The 18,043-nt window shown below is 58.5% G+C and overlaps 2 protein-coding genes across 9 annotated transcripts in view; one reads left to right on the top strand and one right to left on the bottom strand.

Annotated features, from left to right (window-relative positions):
- The window catches only part of SCAP (SREBF chaperone), a 38,661-nt gene extending 33,721 nt beyond the window's left edge, over positions 1-4,940 (top strand). For 2 of the 3 annotated variants that reach the window (XM_060162108.1, XM_060162110.1), the window contains 10 exons: positions 450-638; positions 721-922; positions 1,011-1,126; positions 1,209-1,734; positions 1,813-1,898; positions 3,449-3,531; positions 3,638-3,804; positions 3,986-4,066; positions 4,256-4,462; positions 4,545-4,940. In XM_060162108.1, coding sequence (XP_060018091.1) covers positions 450-638; positions 721-922; positions 1,011-1,126; positions 1,209-1,734; positions 1,813-1,898; positions 3,449-3,531; positions 3,638-3,804; positions 3,986-4,066; positions 4,256-4,462; positions 4,545-4,790 — 1,903 coding nt within the window. In that variant the 3' untranslated portion in view covers positions 4,791-4,940. The remainder of the gene's footprint in view (positions 1-449; positions 639-720; positions 923-1,010; positions 1,127-1,208; positions 1,735-1,812; positions 1,899-3,448; positions 3,532-3,637; positions 3,805-3,985; positions 4,067-4,255; positions 4,463-4,544) is intronic. The other variant, XM_060162109.1, reaches the window with a different exon arrangement.
- Positions 4,941-5,266: 326 nt separating this feature from the next.
- Positions 5,267-18,043, bottom strand: part of PTPN23 (protein tyrosine phosphatase non-receptor type 23) — a 41,839-nt gene continuing 29,062 nt past the window's right edge. The window contains exons 3-26 of one of the 6 annotated variants that reach the window (XM_060162107.1): positions 13,919-14,046; positions 13,602-13,678; positions 12,935-12,984; positions 12,650-12,781; positions 12,327-12,407; positions 12,101-12,232; positions 11,969-12,016; positions 11,489-11,545; positions 11,303-11,361; positions 11,042-11,121; positions 10,813-10,927; positions 10,653-10,718; positions 10,136-10,281; positions 9,517-9,828; positions 9,282-9,436; positions 9,029-9,180; positions 8,762-8,941; positions 8,282-8,663; positions 6,923-7,801; positions 6,662-6,846; positions 6,464-6,568; positions 6,250-6,388; positions 6,049-6,162; positions 5,267-5,968 (exon numbers count right to left, since the gene is read on the bottom strand). In XM_060162107.1, the coding sequence (XP_060018090.1) occupies positions 5,489-5,968; positions 6,049-6,162; positions 6,250-6,388; positions 6,464-6,568; positions 6,662-6,846; positions 6,923-7,801; positions 8,282-8,663; positions 8,762-8,941; positions 9,029-9,180; positions 9,282-9,436; positions 9,517-9,828; positions 10,136-10,281; positions 10,653-10,718; positions 10,813-10,927; positions 11,042-11,121; positions 11,303-11,361; positions 11,489-11,545; positions 11,969-12,016; positions 12,101-12,232; positions 12,327-12,407; positions 12,650-12,781; positions 12,935-12,984; positions 13,602-13,678; positions 13,919-14,046 (4,254 nt within the window). In that variant the 3' untranslated portion in view covers positions 5,267-5,488. Of the gene's footprint in view, positions 5,969-6,048; positions 6,163-6,249; positions 6,389-6,463; positions 6,569-6,661; positions 6,847-6,922; positions 8,664-8,761; positions 8,942-9,028; positions 9,181-9,281; positions 9,437-9,516; positions 9,829-10,135; positions 10,282-10,652; positions 10,719-10,812; positions 10,928-11,041; positions 11,122-11,302; positions 11,362-11,488; positions 11,546-11,968; positions 12,017-12,100; positions 12,233-12,326; positions 12,408-12,649; positions 12,782-12,934; positions 12,985-13,601; positions 13,679-13,918; positions 14,068-18,043 lie in introns of those variants that run through there. The other 5 variants (XM_060162101.1, XM_060162102.1, XM_060162103.1 and 2 more) reach the window with 5 other exon arrangements.

An 18,043-nucleotide genomic window follows, 5' to 3' on the forward strand; every position in this document is an offset into this window, starting at 1 on the left:
TCTGGTTTGAATTCTGCATTTCCTTTCAAATAAACACCCCTAAGGTTGTGAAGTAGGAGCCAGGGCTCCAAGCATCCACAACCTAAGAGTAGCCCGGGGCCCTGCTCTGGGGAGTCATAGGTTGCTGTCAGCCACTTGGCCAGAATGAGATGCACCTCACTCACTTCCACCCACTCTGAGCCACAATGGGTGACAGACATGGCAGTGATGGCTTGGCTGCCGGTTTCTGTGACAGACCAAGGTTGGGGTGCCAGAGCTGAGCTGGGGAGGGACGTTACCTCTGCTGCCCCAGCCCATGCTGGGAAGACTGTCCTGAGAGGGTGTTCTTGGAGCCTGGCAGGTTGAGCTGAGTCCCGTGTGACGAGCAGAGAGGGGGACTGGGGCAGCAGCAGGAGGGGGGGTCCCTTCCGAGGGCATCTCTGCTGAGGCTGCCCGCTGCCCGGCCCCAGGTACATCAGCCTGCTGCCTGTCATCCCAGTCACGCTCCGCCTGAACCCGAGGGAGGCCCTGGAGGGGCGGCACCCTCAGGACGGCCGCAGTGCCTGGCCCCCGCCGCGGCCTGGGCAGGGTGGGCTCTGGGAGGCCGGCCCCAAGGGGCCAGGCACGGCGCAGGCGCACAGAGACATCACCCTGTACAAGTAAGGCCCACAAGGGAGGGGGGCAGCTGGCAGGGACGGGGGGGGGGATGGGGCACGCCTCACCAGGCTCCGCCCGGCGCAGGGTGGCAGCACTCGGCTTGGCCTCGGGCATCGTCCTCGTGCTGCTGCTGCTCTGCCTATACCGCGTGCTCTGCCCTCGCAACTACGGGCAACCCGGCTCGGGGCCCGGGCGGCGGCGGCGTGGGGAGCTGCCCTGTGATGACTACGGCTACGCGCCACCCGAGACAGAGATTGTGCCCCTGGTGCTGCGCGGGCACCTCATGGTGAGCACGGGCGGGAGCTGGGGGCGCCTGAGACCTGGGCCGCGCAGACACCAGCGCCCGTGCCCATGTCCATGCTGTGCTCCCGCAGGACATCGAGTGTCTGGCCAGTGACGGGATGCTGCTGGTGAGCTGTTGCCTGGCAGGCCACGTGTGTGTGTGGGACGCGCAGACTGGAGACTGCCTCACTCGCATCCCACACCCGGGGTAGGTATCCCCCCACCTCCCACCCATGCCCTGCCCTGCATCTGTGCCCCACTGTCCTCACCCCACCCTCCCCACCCCCCAGCAGGCAGCGCCAGGACAGTGGTGTTGGCAGCGTGTTGGAGGCTCAGGAGAGCTGGGAACGGCTGTCGGACGGTGGGAAGGGTGGCCCAGAGGAGCCTGGGGACAGTCCTCCACTACGGCATCGTCCCCGGGGCCCTCCGCCAACTTCCCTCTTCGGGGACCAGCCGGACCTCACCTGCTTGATCGACACCAACTTCTCAGCGCAGCCACAGCTCCTAGAGCCCGCTCAGCCCGAGCCCCGGTACCGGGCGGGCTGCCGCCGTGCTCAGGCCTCCCCAGGCTATGACTTCAGCCACCTGGTGCAGCGACTGTACCAGGAGGAGGGAATGGCTCCCGTCCACACACCAGCCCTGCGCCCACCCTCGCCCGGGCCCACGCTGCCCCAGGCCCCTGAGGACGAGGGGGGCTTTCCTCCCGAGAAGGGCTCCCCTTCCCTCGCCTGGGCCCCCAGCGCAGATGGCTCCATCTGGAGCCTGGAGCTGCAGGGCAGCCTCATCGTGGTGGGGCGGAGCAGTGGCCGGCTGGAGGTGGGCAGAGGGGACGTCTGTGCAGGGGGTTTGTGGGCCCTCCTAGCTCGCAGATGCTCACAGCCTCTGGGCCTGCAGGTGTGGGACGCCATCGAGGGCACTCTGCGCTGCAGCAGCGAGGAGGTCTCCTCGGGCATCACGGCCCTCGTCTTCCTGGACAAAAGGTGCGAGTGCTAGCTAGGATGCCTGCCTCAACCCTAGACAGCCCAGCACACTGTGAGGTTTGAGCCCTGCTTCCCCTTCACTGGTGTGTGACTTGACTTCCCTACTGGGTGCCAAGCCCCACACCTGTGAACAGCAGGTAGTCCACCTCAGTGGGAGGGTGACAGCTCCAAGAGTTAACAGGTAGGAAGCACTTAGAATAGGGCCTGGCACACGGAGAGTGAGCAGTTCTCCTCACCCTTCTGAAGTCAAAGTTGCTCTAGGTAGCCTGTCAATACTGACCTTTCTAGGTATCCTGGGTTTTCAGTTCCAGAAAAATGCATTTTCAGAAGAACCGTCTTTTCTTCCCCTTTGATGCTGGACACTGTCCTCGCCTCCCTCCTCAGCACGGCTGTTGGCTGGGTGTTCCCAGGGCTCGATCACACACTCCCTGGGAGAGGAGGATTCCCGGCTTCTCAGGCTTGAGCTCCCACCTCTGGGCTGAGAAACCTGGGCCTCACCCATGACTAGGTGCCTTTGCTGAACGCTTCACCTGCCTGACCCATGCTGGCTCTTCCTTGCAGGGGCCCTGACCGTTTGTGGCCCCACCGTCTAAGCTAAAGCTGGAGCCTCATTTTCTCGGGGTGGGGATACCCCTTGCTCTTACCTCTCAGTTTCTGTTGGCTGCTGCTGTCATTCCTGCCATTGCCAGGCTTCTTGCTCAGGCCTTACTTAGCTAACATCCTACCCTGCAGTCTGGCCAAGTTCACTGGGTTCTCCATGCTTGGAAATTCTCCCCTGCTGTGTTTTTTTTTTTTTTTTTTTGAATTTTAGGGAAAGCCCACATGTCTCAGCTCAACCCCCAAAGTTCATGGTCTCTCCCTCCACCCCTGTGCTGTGCCTTCCCCATCTCTGCCATAGATCCTTCAGATTATGGGCAGAGGTGAAGATGTGCATTGCCCTTTGCTGGAGTAAGATTTTGAACCCCACTCACTTCAAAGCTTTGGGGCCACAGGGCAAATGTCTCCATCTCTGCCCATCATCCTGTGCCTAGGAATCAGGGGCAGTGGAGAATAATCTTTGTGGAAAAAAGAAATGGAGCAGGTGGTGCTGGGGTCGAAGCTGCTTTTCTGTGATGGAGACAGCAACACCTTCTGTGGCTGTAAAACATAGGCCCCACCTTACATCCTACTTCTCTTCCCCTGAAGCCTTTCCTTTAGCTCCAGGCTGTGGAGGGGGACTGCCTATACCCCTTGTTTGTTTTTAATTTCCAGTCTTACATGATGTTCCCCAGGTACCACTTTACACATACTAGCTCATTTACTCCTCATGACCACGCTGTGAGGTGGGTACAGTTGTTCCCGTTTCACAGATGAAGACTCTGAGGCACAGAGGTTAATAATTGGAGTTGCAACCTGGTCCCCAGCACCTGTGCTTCCCTCTTGGCCACGGTCCCTCATGGCTCCACTGTTCCCAGAACCAGTGGGACGGGCCTGTCAAGGGCCCGCGGTGCTCAGCCCCAAAGCTGGGGGCTCTGAGGGAGAGCCACCTGACAGCCGCTCTTCTCTTCCAGGATTGTGGCTGCCCGGCTCAACGGTTCCCTTGATTTCTTCTCCTTGGAGACTCACACTGCCCTCAGCCCCCTGCAGTTCCGAGGTCAGGGGACCTGGGCTGGGCTGGTGCCTGCACCTGGTGGGTGGAGCAGAGGGGCTGCCTGCAGGGTGTCTTCTCGGAGATCCCTCACTTGGCCTGTTATCCCCAGGGGCCCCGGGGCGGGGCAGTTCCCCCACATCCCCTATGTACAGCAGCAGTGATGCAGTGGCTTGTCACCTGACCCACACGGTGCCCTGTGCACACCAGAAGCCCATCACAGCCCTGAAGGCAGCTGCCGGGCGCCTCGTGACTGGGAGCCAGGACCACACACTGAGAGTAAGTGTTGGCACCATCTCTTGGGCACTGGGGTGGCCCAACACAGGGGGTGGGGAGCACATGGGGTCAGTCAGGGAGTGGCTGGAGGTGTCCTGGATGAACTGTGGAAGGGAATTCCTGGCCAAAGTGTGATTTGGAAAATCCCAGAGAGACCAGAATCTGATACCTGTTCCTGCCCCAGGTGTATCGTCTGGAGGACTCATGCTGCCTCTTCACCCTGCAAGGCCACTCAGGGGCCATCACGACTGTGTACATTGACCAGGTGAGGGCCGTGGGTGGGGTGCGGGGTACCAAGCCAGGCCCATAGCCCTTGTTTCTAACTCCTGGGAGCTGGTCCCCAAGGGCCTCTGTGAAGCAGAGTGAGGGCTCCCACCCACCAGGGCACTAAGCCACCCTTGTGGACAGAGGTGTTTCACCACAGTGACCAGCTCTCCTGTGCCTGTTCCCTTAGACCATGGTGCTGGCCAGTGGAGGACAAGATGGGGCCATCTGCCTGTGGGATGTGCTGACGGGCAGCCGGGTCAGCCACATGTTCGCTCACCGTGGGGATGTCACCTCCCTCACCTGTACCACCTCCTGTGTCATCAGCAGTGGCCTAGATGACCTCATCAGCATCTGGGACCGCAGCACAGGCATCAGGCTCTACTCCATTCAGCAGGTAGGCATGTTGGGGGCCACGGGATTCTCGGTATTTTAGGGAAGGATTCAAGACACCGAGCCTGTCCTGTCCTTGCCTCCAGGACCTGGGCTGTGGTGCAAGCTTGGGTGTCATCTCAGACAACCTGCTGGTGACCGGCGGCCAGGGCTGTGTTTCCTTTTGGGACCTAAACTACGGGGACCTGTTACAGACAGTCTACCTGGGGAAGAACAGTGAGGCCCAGCCGGCCCGCCAGATCCTGGTGCTGGACAATGCTGCCATTGTCTGCAACTTTGGCAGCGAGCTCAGCCTAGTATACGTGCCCTCTGTGCTGGAGAAGCTGGACTGAGGGTGGGCCTCCCTGCCCATCTGGCTGGGGTGCTCTGTGGGGCAATGTGCTGGACCTGGACTGGGGGAAGAGCTGAATCTTTGGGAAGCTGCCTCTGAACTGTCCTGTCCTGCCTCATGACTGTAATATTAAACTTTTTTTTAAAAATCACATCAGCCAGGGGCTTTGTGAGCCACTTGCGTCTTCCCCTGGATGAGCTCTGGCATCATTTACACCCTCCCGGTGCCTAAAGTGCAGCACTTGGTTAGACCTTTCTCAGCTCAGAGCAGCTCCTGCCAGAAGCCATACAGGTCAGAGGAAGAGTTTACAGGCTGGGGAAGTTTAGCAAGCCAGCTCTAGAGGCCATCATCTTGCCTAACCACTTCAGAGGTGTGGAAACCAAGGTGACCCCCTCCACCTCCACACTCGCTAAAAGTGGTGCTGCTGGGGCCCAGCCCCCCACCTCCCGGGGAGCAGCGTTCAGCAGAGACACTGGCCACAGAACAGGTTTGTTTATTCAACAGCAAAGAGCTGAAAATGTCAGGTCCCACAAAGGAGCAGAACCTGACCCAAGACCCGTGATGCATCTCTACCCTGTAGAGCTGTGGGCTGGGCCAGGCAGGGCTGAAGGCAGCAGGAATGGGAGTAAGACTAGGCCCCACCTCAAGAGGGGCAGACTGGCATGGGAGACAACGTAGTGCAAGGCAGGCAAACCCTGTTCAGGTCTTGTTGAGTGTCCAGAGTGGATCCAGAAGGCTGAGGGGGTCATCAGTGGGCCGGGCAGCCCGCAGACCCTGCCCGTTATGGGCCTGCAGAAAGTTCTGCTTGCTCATCCGCTGCTTTCCCCTCAAGGAGCTGTCCAGAGAGAAGGCCTCAGGAGTTAGGGAGGCCAGCAGCTCCAGGGAGGAGGAGGGGGGCCCCAGGCTGGGGACCTCAGGTACCGGCTGCTCCTCCTCAGGCGGAGGGGCCTCAGGCAGGGGTGAAGAGAGAGGGGGTGGGGAGGAGGATGGGAGCTGGGTGGACTCTGGGAGGCTGGGTGGCGGCAGGCCTGGGGGCTCTACAGGGCCTGGCAGGCCGGCAGCCGGGAAATCCAAGCCCCCGGGAGGCCGGATGCTGAGCTTGGCGATAGTGGCCTGGATGGAGCTGATGGGCACATCCCCACCGAGAACCAGGTCCTGGGAGTCCTGAGGAAGGTGATTCTGAGGAGACAAGAGTGGGTGAAGATGGAGTCCACGAGGCAGTGTCAGTCCCAGCAGCCCCCAGGGGCTCCCTCCCTCACCTTCTGTGTGACACTGGTGCCAGCCGAGGGCTTGCACGGAAGGGGCATGCCGTGGCGCTGCAGGACCTGCTCCACGTGTTTCACCACCGCCTCATGGCAGAACCTGAGATGCAGCTGCAGGGGCGCATTGGGCCTGGTCAGCCGGGCAGGGCCCGTCACCCAGGATGGAGGGCCCATCCCAGCTCCCGCCTGGGCCCTCACCTTCTCCTGCAGCATGTGTTTCCTCTGCTGCCGCATGCGCCGCACCAGCTGAGGCAGCTCAGGGATCCCACTTCCAGCCTCCACCTCCTGCACAGCCGCGTAGAGCAACGCGAAGGCTCCTGTGCGGCCCACCCCGGAGCTGCGGCAGGAAGGGGCTGTGAGGCCAGCCCAGGAGCCCCCAGAGGAGGGCCACTCGGGAGCTACCCACACCTACCTGCAGTGGACGACGACAGGCGTGTGCAGGGGGCGCTGATGCAGGTAATGAGCATGCACCTCCTGGATGAAGTGCAGCAGATTGCTGGGGCTGTCCGGCAGGCCTCTGCAGGGTGGGGTGGCGTCTCTGAGTCAGACCTGCTCCAAGGCCGCACCACCCTCCCAGCCCCCCAACCACCGCCCAGGGCAGCAGACGCACAACTCTGGCCATGTGGGAAAGTGGAGGTGCACGAGCGAGCGCTTGAGGCTCTGGTCCCGGAACTGCAGGCTCAGCACCCGCTCCACATGGGTCTCGGTGGTGCGAACACTGCTCAGGGCCAAGCTCAGGGCACCGTGCACCATGGGCTGGCCCCTCTCGGTAGGGAAGTAGCGAGCTACCTTTTGCTGAAGGACAAACAGGGCAGTTAGGGCTGGTTTTCCAGTTTCCCTTCTGGGCACCCACCCAACCTCTCCCTCTCACCTTTTCCATCTCGGCCTCGGACACGAGCATGACAATGACTGACACTTTCTGCTCATGCACCATGAGCCAGAAGTCGGCAGCTGTGCCAGGCAGGGGGGCCTGGGTGGCCACCAAAGGTGGGCAGTACGGTGAGAGCCCCTCCACGCGGCTGGCGTTGATGTAGTCGTCCTTGCCTGAGCGCAGCACCACACGGTTGCTGTCGTAGGGCATGACATCCTGGTGCCGGTTCTTCAGTGAGTAGCAGCGGGCGATGGCGATGGAACGGCCACGGGCATCGTGCTCTTGTGCGTCTTGTAGCTCCCGCCAGATAGCGTCCAGAGCCCCTGCATCGCCCAGCTGGCCCCGAAAGGCCTCCAGCTCCTGCTGCAACTGCTGCAGCCTCTCCGGGTGCTCATAGGGGTCCTGCTCGATCAGCCGCAGGGCCTGTGGCCGCCGGCCCTCAGCCGCATCCACCTTAGTAGGCTGCAGCAGGGGCTGCCCCCCCCCAGGAGGCTGAGCACCTCCATGCTGACTCTCAGGGCTGGAGGAGAGCAGATCTGCACTCGCAGCGCCTCGGCGCAGACACACGGCTGGCTCTGCTGCAGGGGGCCGAGGAGGGACGGGGCCGGGCCCCGGTGATGGGGCAGGCGAAGGCACCAGGTGGGGAGTGGGGGCGGGCTGGCTGGCAGGCGGAGGGCCTCGAATGGAGAGTGCGGGGGCCTGGGGGCCCAGGGGTCTGGGGGAAGGGGCAGGACCATATGCCAGGGTGGGATGGGGAGGCTGAGGGGGCCCAGGGCTGGGGAAAGGCAGCACCCCTGAGTGGGGGGGCAGAGGGTCCTGAGAGGGGCCTGGGTAGAGCTGGGTATGCAGGGTGGGCGGTGGCTGCCCCAGGACACCAGGCTGAGGAGCAAAGGGATAGGGGGTCTGTGGGGGTACCAGTCCTGAAGGCTGGGGTGGGAAGAGGTGCGGATGCTGGAGTGGAAGGGGCTGCTGGGGAGGCTGGGGCCCAAACACTGCTCGTGTGGGATGAGGCTGGGGCCCAGTCCTCGGGGCTGAAAAACCTGTGGGCATCCCAGGAGAAAAGTGGTGCTGGGCTGGGGGAGCTGCGAGGGGTGGCTTGGCCCCCATCGGGTAGGTGTAGGGCACGGGCAGTGGCTGGGGGGGCGGCCCCGGAAAGCGGGGCCGGGGAGGAGCAGGGGCAGGGTTTGGCCGTGGTGCCATGTGGCTGGAGATGGGGGCCTGGACGCTATCTACTGTGGTGGTGGCTGGCCGAATCCCCACGGCCAACTCAGGGCCCGAGAACTGGGGAGGTGGGGCTGAGGGCAGGCCTGCAGCTGGTGGGGTGGGCCCGGGCCCCACCCCACCATAGGGACTGCTCACCATGCCATGCTGTGGCGAGGATCGCGGCACGAGGCCCAGCTCTGGTGTGTAGGCCCCAGCTGTGTAGAGAGCAGGTCCAGGTGCCATGGCCACCACAGGGTGCCCTAGGGCCTGGGGGCCCCTGGGCTGCAACATCTGGGCAGGGCCCGAGTAGGTACCCGGCCGTAAGGCGCCTGAGAGATAGTGGGGTCCTGGGCCTGCAGAGCTGGGAAAGGGGCCGGGCGGGAAGTGGAGTGGGACAGCGGCCCCCAGGAAGGTGTCGGGGGGCAGGCTGCGCAGCTCCTCAGGCAGGTCCCCGGCCTCCACTGGCTCGCCCTCCTCCCTGCGGGGCAGCAGCGGCTTTGGGGCCGTGGGCCGTGGTGGCGGCTTCTTCTTCAGCTCCCTGTAGGATGAGGTAGGGAAGAAGCGGAGCCACACCATCCCCTCAGCCCGACCTCGGTCTCGGCTGCAGCCGCACCCCGGCCCCGGGGCCACACTCACCTGTCCAGGAGCTGCTGCCGGGCTGCCTCGCGGGCCTGGCAGGTGGACTGTGCCCGTTCGAGGAGAGCAGCCACCTTGCTCTCCAGGTCTGCATAGAAGTCCTTGCCCTCCTGGGACTTCTTCATCAGGTCCTCATAGGCTTCATAGGAGGCCACCAGGGTCTGCAGCGTGGAGTTCCACCTGGCGGGCAGAAGGGCCGGCAGGAGGTGAGTAACTGGAGCCCAGCTCTGGGCAGGACTGGGTAGAGGCACAGGGCCAGACACTGACTTTTGGTCCAGTTCACTGAGCACCCGCCGCACAGATGCGTACTGCACGTTGGCCTCTGTCAGTGCCCGGAGAATGTTGTCCTGGGCGGCCAGGTTCTGCTCCAGGTACACCCTCAGCTGATCATACTTCTTCAGCTGCTCCTCAAACAGCTTCTAAGGGAGTGTGTTGGGGGGTGGAGGACAGACACTCAGGGCCTCACCACCTAAGGGTGGAGCCTAGAGTCAGCCCCTGCATACTGCTCACCCAGCCCCACCTTTATCTCTGAGTGGTCTGTGGTAACCAGTGACGCCGTGATGTCATCCTTCTGGATAAGCTCACGCAGCTGCTGCTCCAGGGACACACGCTGGTCCCGCATCTCCTGCACCTTGGCCAGGATGCGCTTCAGGTTCTGCAGCACTGCCTTGTCCTCTGGGAGCGGCAGTGGTCAGTGAGGCCAGAGAAAACCCCAGCGCCAAGCCTCTCTCCATGGGGACAGGAAGGGGGCTCACCTGGGGTGAGGGCTGGCGTGGGCAGGGCAGCCCGGACCTGGTCCAGAGGCCCACTGAGCAGGCGCAGGTTGCCAACATGCAGATTCATGGCACGGTGCAGCTCGCTGTTGGTGAAGGAGGCCTTCTCATGGACCTCCATGTACTTGGCCCATTCTCGCCTCACCTCTGCCAGCTCGGCCTTGGAGACAGCCGTGCTGGCCCCTGCCTGACTCACTGCCTCCTGCATCTTCTGCTCTAGCAGCTCATCCTCCTCCAGCAGGTCCCTGATGTCCTTCAGGGAGGCCTCCACATCCGTGAACACACCTGACAGCACTGGGGGCATGTTTAGAGGAGGCGGGGTCAGCTCCTGTGGCAGGCAGACCAGGCATCCAATCTGGCCCATCCCCCAGGAGACAGAACCACCCCCTCAGTCAGGCTTGTGTGCAGCCCAGTGCTGGCTGAGCGGGGCAGACAGAGGGCACACGGTGCGGTAGTTCACTGAAGTGTGCAGCGGGTGCTCTGACAGGTGCTGGGAGAGGTGAAAACCTCTATCCTCGGTCAACAAGGGACACAGAGAAGGCCGCAGCAGATGACTCCCACGTTCCCGCCCTCCACCTGCTTGCTTTTCCTCCTCACTCACCTTGCATGGACTGGACGAGGTTCCTGACAGTGTCGGGCCGGACGCTGAGAGCCGCACACTTCTCCATGAGCTGGGGTGGGATGTGGCTGTAGGCATCAAGGTTGTCCACTGTCTCAGGATCCAGCTGCATTGAATCCATGAACTGGCTGTTGAGGGGCAACGGGACCAGGTGGGTGCTGGCTCAACCCCTCAGCTACACAAGAAGCCCACTAGGGCAAGCTCCCACCACTGAAGCAAGGTCTGAGGTCCTAGGAGACAACAAATCAGCATCCCAACTGCCCCCACAGAACATGCCCAGGGCACTGCTGAAAACAGTGGGACATCCTCCTCTCAAGATGCATGACTCTCAACTTACAAATCTAGCATACAAGACCCTGGGCAGGGAGGGCGCAGCCAAGAGGCCTGCTGGTGCCAACAGACCTTTCATTTACTCCTCTCCCTGTCGCAGGCAGCACTGGGGACCCCACAGAGGTCTGGTGTGTACCCTCCATGCCTCCCACCCAAGCCCTGCACTCACTCCAGGACCTCATTCTTGTCCTCAATCTTGGCCATCATCTCCCGAAGCAGCTTGGCCTTCTCCTCACTGCAGGAGAAGCGACAGCAATTTGCTGGAAGCCCATGTCTGTTGAGATATTCCAACCCGCCCTGGGCTAATAGGGCCTGCCTATCCTGCCCACCTGTACAGCGACGAGGCTTCATGGGCAGCCATGGGTACCAGTTTGGTGAAGATGTCAGGGCCCGTAACAGCTGGGTCTGTGGGGTTCACTGGTAAGGGCTTCACCAAGGGGGCACCTGGGAGGGGTGAGGAAGAATCGTGGAGACCAGGCCCACTCGAACCTCGACTGCCTCTCTTCTGTCCCATCTTCATCCCCTACCCCGATCCTCGGCTTCCCCTCAGCTTCAGACCTTTTACAGGCTGAAGGGTGTCCAGTGCTGGGACAGCCTCGTGGTAGATGAAATCATTGTCCTTCTTGGCAGAATTGTATCTGGGGGTCAGGAGAAGGAGGAATGGGGAGTCTTGAGTGATCAGCAGGGATCCAGGACCTAGCCTCCCACATGGGCCACTACTCTCTGGCCCTGGTGGCTTCCTCCCAACGATGCAGGTGAAAGGCCAAGACCCTTCCTAACAAGAAGGAACCAGGGCCACCCCGAACCCCAGAAACTCACTTTCCCCCAATGACGTCCATAGTGAAGCGAAGTGCATCTTGCACAGTGTCAGGCTGGCCCTGTAGGGTAGGGATGGGGGTGCTCAGTGCCAACCACAGCCAATGCCAGGACACCCCTCAGCCCCAGCAGGCTTGCTCCTTGTCTTCCCAGGCTCCGAGGGGCAGCCAGGCTCTTCCTCATCTTTACCTTGGCCAGCTTGATGGCTTCATTGAGCTTGTCCAGGGCACTCTGGAAGTACGCAACCTGCGGGGGACAGAGACCAGTCCGTCCTTCCCTGCTTGGACCCTACTCCTTCTGCCACCCTAACCCCCACCGAGCCTGTCTGACCATCAGGTGACCCATCAGAAGACAAGGAGCTGAGGAGGTAGCCACGCGCCAGCCCAGCCAACAGCACCACGCTTAGCGTCTACCTTCCGGCTCCACCCCACAGCCTACATCTCCCACCAACCATCCCCTGAGGGGAGCCTGCTGCGCGCCTCCTCCGTCCCCTGGGGATGAAGGCTGCACAGATGGGACAACACATGAGGAACACCAGGTCTACAGCGGTGGGGGGGCGGGGGGCAGCCAGGGATGTGGGGGTGAGAGACAGAAGAAGGGTCCCCACGAGGATCTGACTAACAAGGCTGGGACCAGTCCAGAGTCCCCTCCTCGCCACGGCTCACTCACCCGCTCTCCGAACTTCTGCTGCTCCTCAGCCTGCTTCCCCATGTGCAACTGGGAAAGAAGAGATGTCACTACTTACTTCCTGAGCTACGGCAACTCAGCCCAGCCCAGCCCTGGTGGCCACGGTGCCCTCACATGAGCCACAGCCGCAAAGTAGTAGATCTTCATCTGTACCAGCTTCTTCCAGTCCTTCTGGATCCGGCCCAGCAGTGAGGCGGTATCGGGGTTCTCCAAGGCCCGGCACGCCTCCTTGTAGTAATCCACCACCTAGAAGCCAGGACAGGGCTATAGTTGGGGACCGGGAGTAAACCAAAAGCCTGGCATCAGTCCCTTGTGGGCCACCATCGATCCCTGTCCCTACCTGTGCACTGATGCGAGCCACCAGAAAGCTCTTCCTGTTGTCCAACATGGACTTCTCCAGAAGGCACTCCTGAGCCTGGCCCTGGAAGAGCAGGTGGAGATGCACTCCATTCCTCACCGGCACAGACCACAAGGATGCCCTCTCCGCCCAGCCTCCCGCACTCCAAGCAGCACAGCCCTGCTCCTGATCCACCTGGGGCTCAAAATATCAAAGCCCAGGCCTCTGCTTGTCCCTCACTGCCATGTGCACAGGACCTCTAGGATCCAGCCCTAACCGTGCCCGGCCCTGGATTCAACTCAGCCCCAACAAGGGCGTCTCCTCACCAGCATGAGGTTGACATTGAGAGTGAGGATCTGCCGGCTCATGTCAACGCTGTAGGCATGAGGGAAGTGCTCACGCAGGTAGGCAAAGGCACCTGCTGCGCACTGGAAGTGAGTGCAGGAGACCTTCATGCCCTGGGAGAGAACAGGGGAGGATGCCAGAAGCAGAGCCACAGAGCTGCCTGTGTCCACTCCACGGGGCAGGATTCACACCCTGGAGGCTGACAACACTCAGCACCCCTCCCTGGTTCTGTCCTACGACCCACCCACTGCCCCTACCCTCCTCACCTCCTCAGACATGCGCTTGTCCATGGCCCCCAGCATGGAGTGCAGCGCCCCTAGGGAGGCACAGAACACGGGGTCAGGGCTAGCCTGGGGCTGCTGGTGTCACCCATGATCAGGACAACAGGGGTCTGGGGCAGTTGGTCCAAGGACACCAAAGCTGGAGTAAATGGGGTCTCGGTCTCTGGCTCTGCACCAGGCAGGGATGGGGTGGAAGGGAAGGGGCTCCTGCCATCCACAGCCCTCAGCCTACGAGTCCAGTCTCAGAGCCTCAGGGATTGCCTACACAGGACTCGGGGCTCCCCAGACTGAGGCTGAGCCGTCAGGGTTGACGGCAAGGCCAGTCTAGGCCAGCCTTGTTCTCCTGCTGGAAGCAGCCCAAGCCACAAGGGGGGCTGGGATCTGTCCAGTCAGAAAAGAGAGGCCACCCCTCTGGGCCGGAGCACACTAGCAACACCATGTGGCAGCCAGCCTAGTAGAGCCTCTCCCCAGCAGGCTGGCTCCCTGTGGGCCAAAAGAGAGGCACCAGCAGAGCTGTGGGAAGGCAGGGAGAGGGTCAGAATCCAGGTGTCTTCCTTCCATCAGCCCACTGCCCTTGTGGCCTCCTGCTGAGCTGAGATGGGGTGGGCAGGGCTGGGAGGTAGGGCCATGGGGAAGGGGTTAGGTAGCTCACCAAGGTTGTAGAGAATGCAGGCCTGCTCATACTTGATGTCTTCATGGGCCACAGACTTGCCTGAGAAGATCTCAGTCCTGTGGACAGGCCACCCCAGTCATTTCGAGTGAAGGAGCTGGTGAAGCGACCCGCCACCCCCAGTGCGGTGTCGGATGGGAGGGAGGCCTGGGGAGACCACACCAAGCCACTCCCCATGCTGTGTAGCAAGGAAAAGAAAGCGGGGGGCGGGGGAAGAGGGGCATCCCCACCGCCCAGACACACACCCCTGGGCTGTCCCAGGCAACCTCCAGGCTCCCCCCAGCCCTGCCAGCTCTCACCAGGTGACAGAAACAGCGGCCTCCTGGCCTGAGCCCATGGGGACCCGACTCTGCAGGTAGTGGAGCTGGCCCAGGTACTTGCGGAGGACACTGCAGCCCTCAAAGTCCCGTGGAACACGAACAGCATTCTGGGGGATGGATGGGAGAAGCAGGCCTCCTGTCATTTGGAGTAGAAGACAGGCAGGGCTGTCCACCCACAAATGCCCAGGAAATAATCGGGGCTGGGGGACTGCACAGTCTAAGGGACCCAAAGAAAGCCCGCAGCTACCTGTAGTCATTCAACAACCATCCTACCAGCCAGGACTGTTGGACTGAATCATTCCCACTTTTCCAGGAGGCAGTTTAAAACATGCATTAAAAATTTAAATGTACTTAATGTTTGACCCACAGTTCTGTATCTAAAAATATACAGTAAGAAATCCAGAACAGCAAATGCTTGGATGAGCATGCAAGGATATTTATCACAACATTAACAGGGCCAAATACTGGATGCCACCAAAACTTCCATTAAAGAGGATTAAATAAATCACGTCAAGGCTACCCACAAAAGAGAATACTCTGCAGCCATGAAAACTGAAGACAAGGATCTCTACTGATATGTTAAGACGTTCATAACACATTTATTGTTGGGGGGAAAAAAGCATGTAACAGATGAGCAACATAATTTCATTTTTATAAAATCATATGGAAATTGATATCAACTAGGTATATAAACAGAGAGAAAAAAATCTAGACAGTTAAGTGATTATCCCTGGATAGTAGGGTTTAAGTAATTTATCTTATCCTATACATGCATACAGAGACGTATTTGATTCTTTATATTATTTTGCTTATGTATTCTTTTATATGAACAATTTTCAATTTTTATAGTAAGCAATAAAGCTAGTCCCATTTGGGGAAAAAACAAAACAAAGTGAACCCTCTGCTCAAACAAACGGAAGAAGAGACAGTATGCCCTCCAAGAAACAGGCGCACAAAGAGTAGAGGGGCTAGAATCGCTGTGCATACCCTAACCCCACCTGCTGGAGCGACCAGAGAGCCCCACACCAGGGTTCCAGCAGCCGAGGGGCCCAGTAGAGAGCTGCTGGGCACCAGCTAGAAGAAATCCTCTAGGGGACTTCCCTGGTGGGGCAGTGGTTCAGACTCTGCGCTCCCAATGCAGGGGTTGGGGGCACAGGTTCGATCCCTGGTGGGGGAACTAAGATCCTGCATGCTGCTCAGCACACCGTCCCCCCCACCAAAAAAAAAAAAAAAAAAAAAAAACCTCTAGGACAAGACACTCCAGAGCTGGGCTCTGAGCCTTCTGTCTGGGATGCTCAGAAGGGATGTGGATACCCTGTGGGACATCAGAGGAGGAAGAGTCTAGCACTGGTCCACTCAACACCACTTCCCAGCAGTGTCTTGGGGGACCATCTCCCCTCTGGGCCTCAGTCTCCTCTTTCAACAGGAATGCTAAGCTCCCTCTCTGCCCTCTACAATGCCCACTGCAAGGATAAGGCATGTCACAGCCATACTGCTGAGGTGCCACCTCGAAGGGCCTATCCCACAGGCCAAGGCTTCTCATATAGTCATTCTTATCACTCCCCTCCCCATCATACTTCCACCATAATGAAATGGCACTTAACGTTTTCCATTTTTTATAGTGGAGCCACATCCTAAGCAGTTAACATCTCTAAAATAATAGGTATGATGTGCTAGCTACACATTTTTAAAATACTAAAGAATATACAAAAAAATTTTAAAATGTTTGTCTTTGTACTTCCTAAAACCATCTTTGGGAAACAATGGAAGCAACCCTCCCTCCAGGTCATGGAGATTTCACCTGCACCCTTTAATCCAACCAAGAATGCAGCTGCTTCTTGTCCCACCTGGCCTGTCACACTCTGAGGAACTGCATGTGGTAGGAGTAGAACAGAACAGGGGAGTCTGAAAACAAGCCCGGTCGCCACACCACACCCACTCCCCCACCCTCCAACAACCCCCTCACCACCTCCGTCAGTTTAATTCCCTGTGATCACAGAACCAAAAATTTATTCCAGAGTAACTGAAAAGTCTTCTTAAAGAATTACTTCAGGGCTTCCCTGGTGGCGCAGTGGTTAAGAATCTGCCTGCCAATGCAGGGGACACGGGTTCGAGCCCTGGCCTGGGAAGATCCCACATGCCGCGGAGCAACTAAGCCCGTGTGCCACATCTACTGAGCGTGCGCTCTAGAGCCCGCAAGCCACAACTACTGAGCCCACGTGCCACAACTACTGAAGCCCACGTGCCTAGAGCCCATGCTCCGCAACAAGAGAAGCCACCGCAATGAGAAGCCTGCGCACCGCAACAAAGAGTAGCCCCCGCTCACCGTAACTAGAGAAACCCAGCGCGCAGCAATGAAGACCCAACTCAGCCAAAAATTCAATATAAAAATAAATAAATAAATAAAATTTTTAAAAAAGAATTACTTCAGGCCCAGTTTTACAGATGAGGAAACTGAGGCCCAGATCAGGAAAAGAGAATTGCCTACAGATTTCCAGATTATATCCACCTTCCATTTCCACTGCAAATCAATGAGTTATGGTAAAAGGTTAACTTGACTTATGCTGTCTCTGCTTTCTACATCTCTGTGCTTTCATAAATTTCCTGTAATTCACTAAAAACTGGACCAGTGTTCTAAAACTTCTGTAATAGTTCATTTAGTTACTCTATTTTATTTTCACTTTATACATTGCTGAATCTGGGAGTTTTCTTGATCTGATAATTTTTTTTTCACTGAAATAATTATTATCAGCGTTCTATGTAAGAAAGTTTGTTCTGTGGTTTCACTGAAGAAACACTGACCTAGTCCAACTCCCACACTCTTTCAATGAGTAACTCAAGCCCCAGGAAGGGGAAAGCGACTATCCTGATGTCCTTCTGTGAGCTGTCTGTGCTGGGAATAGCCTCAGATCTGGAGCATTCTTGGGGTTGGCTCTCTCCAGCCCACTGCTCTGTGCAGGCTGCCTGCCCTACACCATAAAGGATCTGCCTCAGAAGAGGCTTTGGAGCTGGGTGACAATGCTCCCTCGAGGGTGTTTTGTGTGCATGTGCACCTGTGTGCACAAAACAATGGTAGTCTGAGGGGTTAAGATTATCTCATTAGTTTTCAAACTCTTCAAACAAAATCTTTTTTTTTAATTTAATTTACGCGGAGTATTCTGGGAAGGTAGCAGAGTAGGAAGCACCAGAAATCTGTCTCCCCACACAGACAACAAATGCACTGGCAGCATCTGTCTGATGTAACTGTTCTAGAACTCCTGGAGTCTACTGAGGACTTGCAAATGTGCAGAGGAATGTTTGGATAAATTTTGGTGAATTTCAGCCCTTAGCACAATCGCAGCTACCCAGTGCCCATCCCTGTGCAGGCAGCCTTGCATGTGTTCCTGGAGCGGCTTGCGCACACAGCCTGTGGGAGCCAGGGTGGGCAATGAGGACGCTGTCCTCCAAATATCAGGGATCTGCTCTGATCAGGGCTGATCGCGCTGCTTCTGATCTCAGAGGTGCAAAGAGGCGGCGGACACTGTTGTTACACCTCCCCCTGTTGTTGCACTCCCCCTCTGGCTGAAGTGACTTAAAGGGGATTTAAAGCACCAGTGCTTTTCCCCCCTCATCCCTTCATTTTTCTCTTTTTCTCCTTTTGGGAGCCAGATATTGAGGACTATTGGATTCCAAAGCAACCACATATTCAGAGGAAGTTAGACAGTCATCATGCATACCCAGGGGAAGGCAAAGGCTTAAAAAAGACCTGAGAGGGCTTCCCTGGTGGCGCAGTGGTTGAGAGTCCGCCTGCCGATGCAGGGGACACGGGTTCGTTCCCCGGTCCGGGAAGATCTCACATGCCACGGAGCGAGCCATGGCCGCTGAGCCCGTGCGCCCGGAGCCTGTGCTCCGCAGTGGGAGAGGCCACAGCAGCGAGAGGCCCACGTACCGCAAAAAAAAAAAAAAAAAAAAAAAAAAAGACCTGAGAAGACTTTAAGTCCACACCTCAGACTGATTCTTGGCACAGAGACAGCCTACAACACTCCAAACAAACAAACAAACAGCAAACCCTGGGAGAAGGGGAGATTCTGATTTCCAGAGTCACCACATCATTAGATTCAAATG

This window comes from Lagenorhynchus albirostris, chromosome 10 (genome assembly GCF_949774975.1).
Source record: "Lagenorhynchus albirostris chromosome 10, mLagAlb1.1, whole genome shotgun sequence".
Classification (NCBI taxonomy): domain Eukaryota; kingdom Metazoa; phylum Chordata; class Mammalia; order Artiodactyla; family Delphinidae; genus Lagenorhynchus; species Lagenorhynchus albirostris.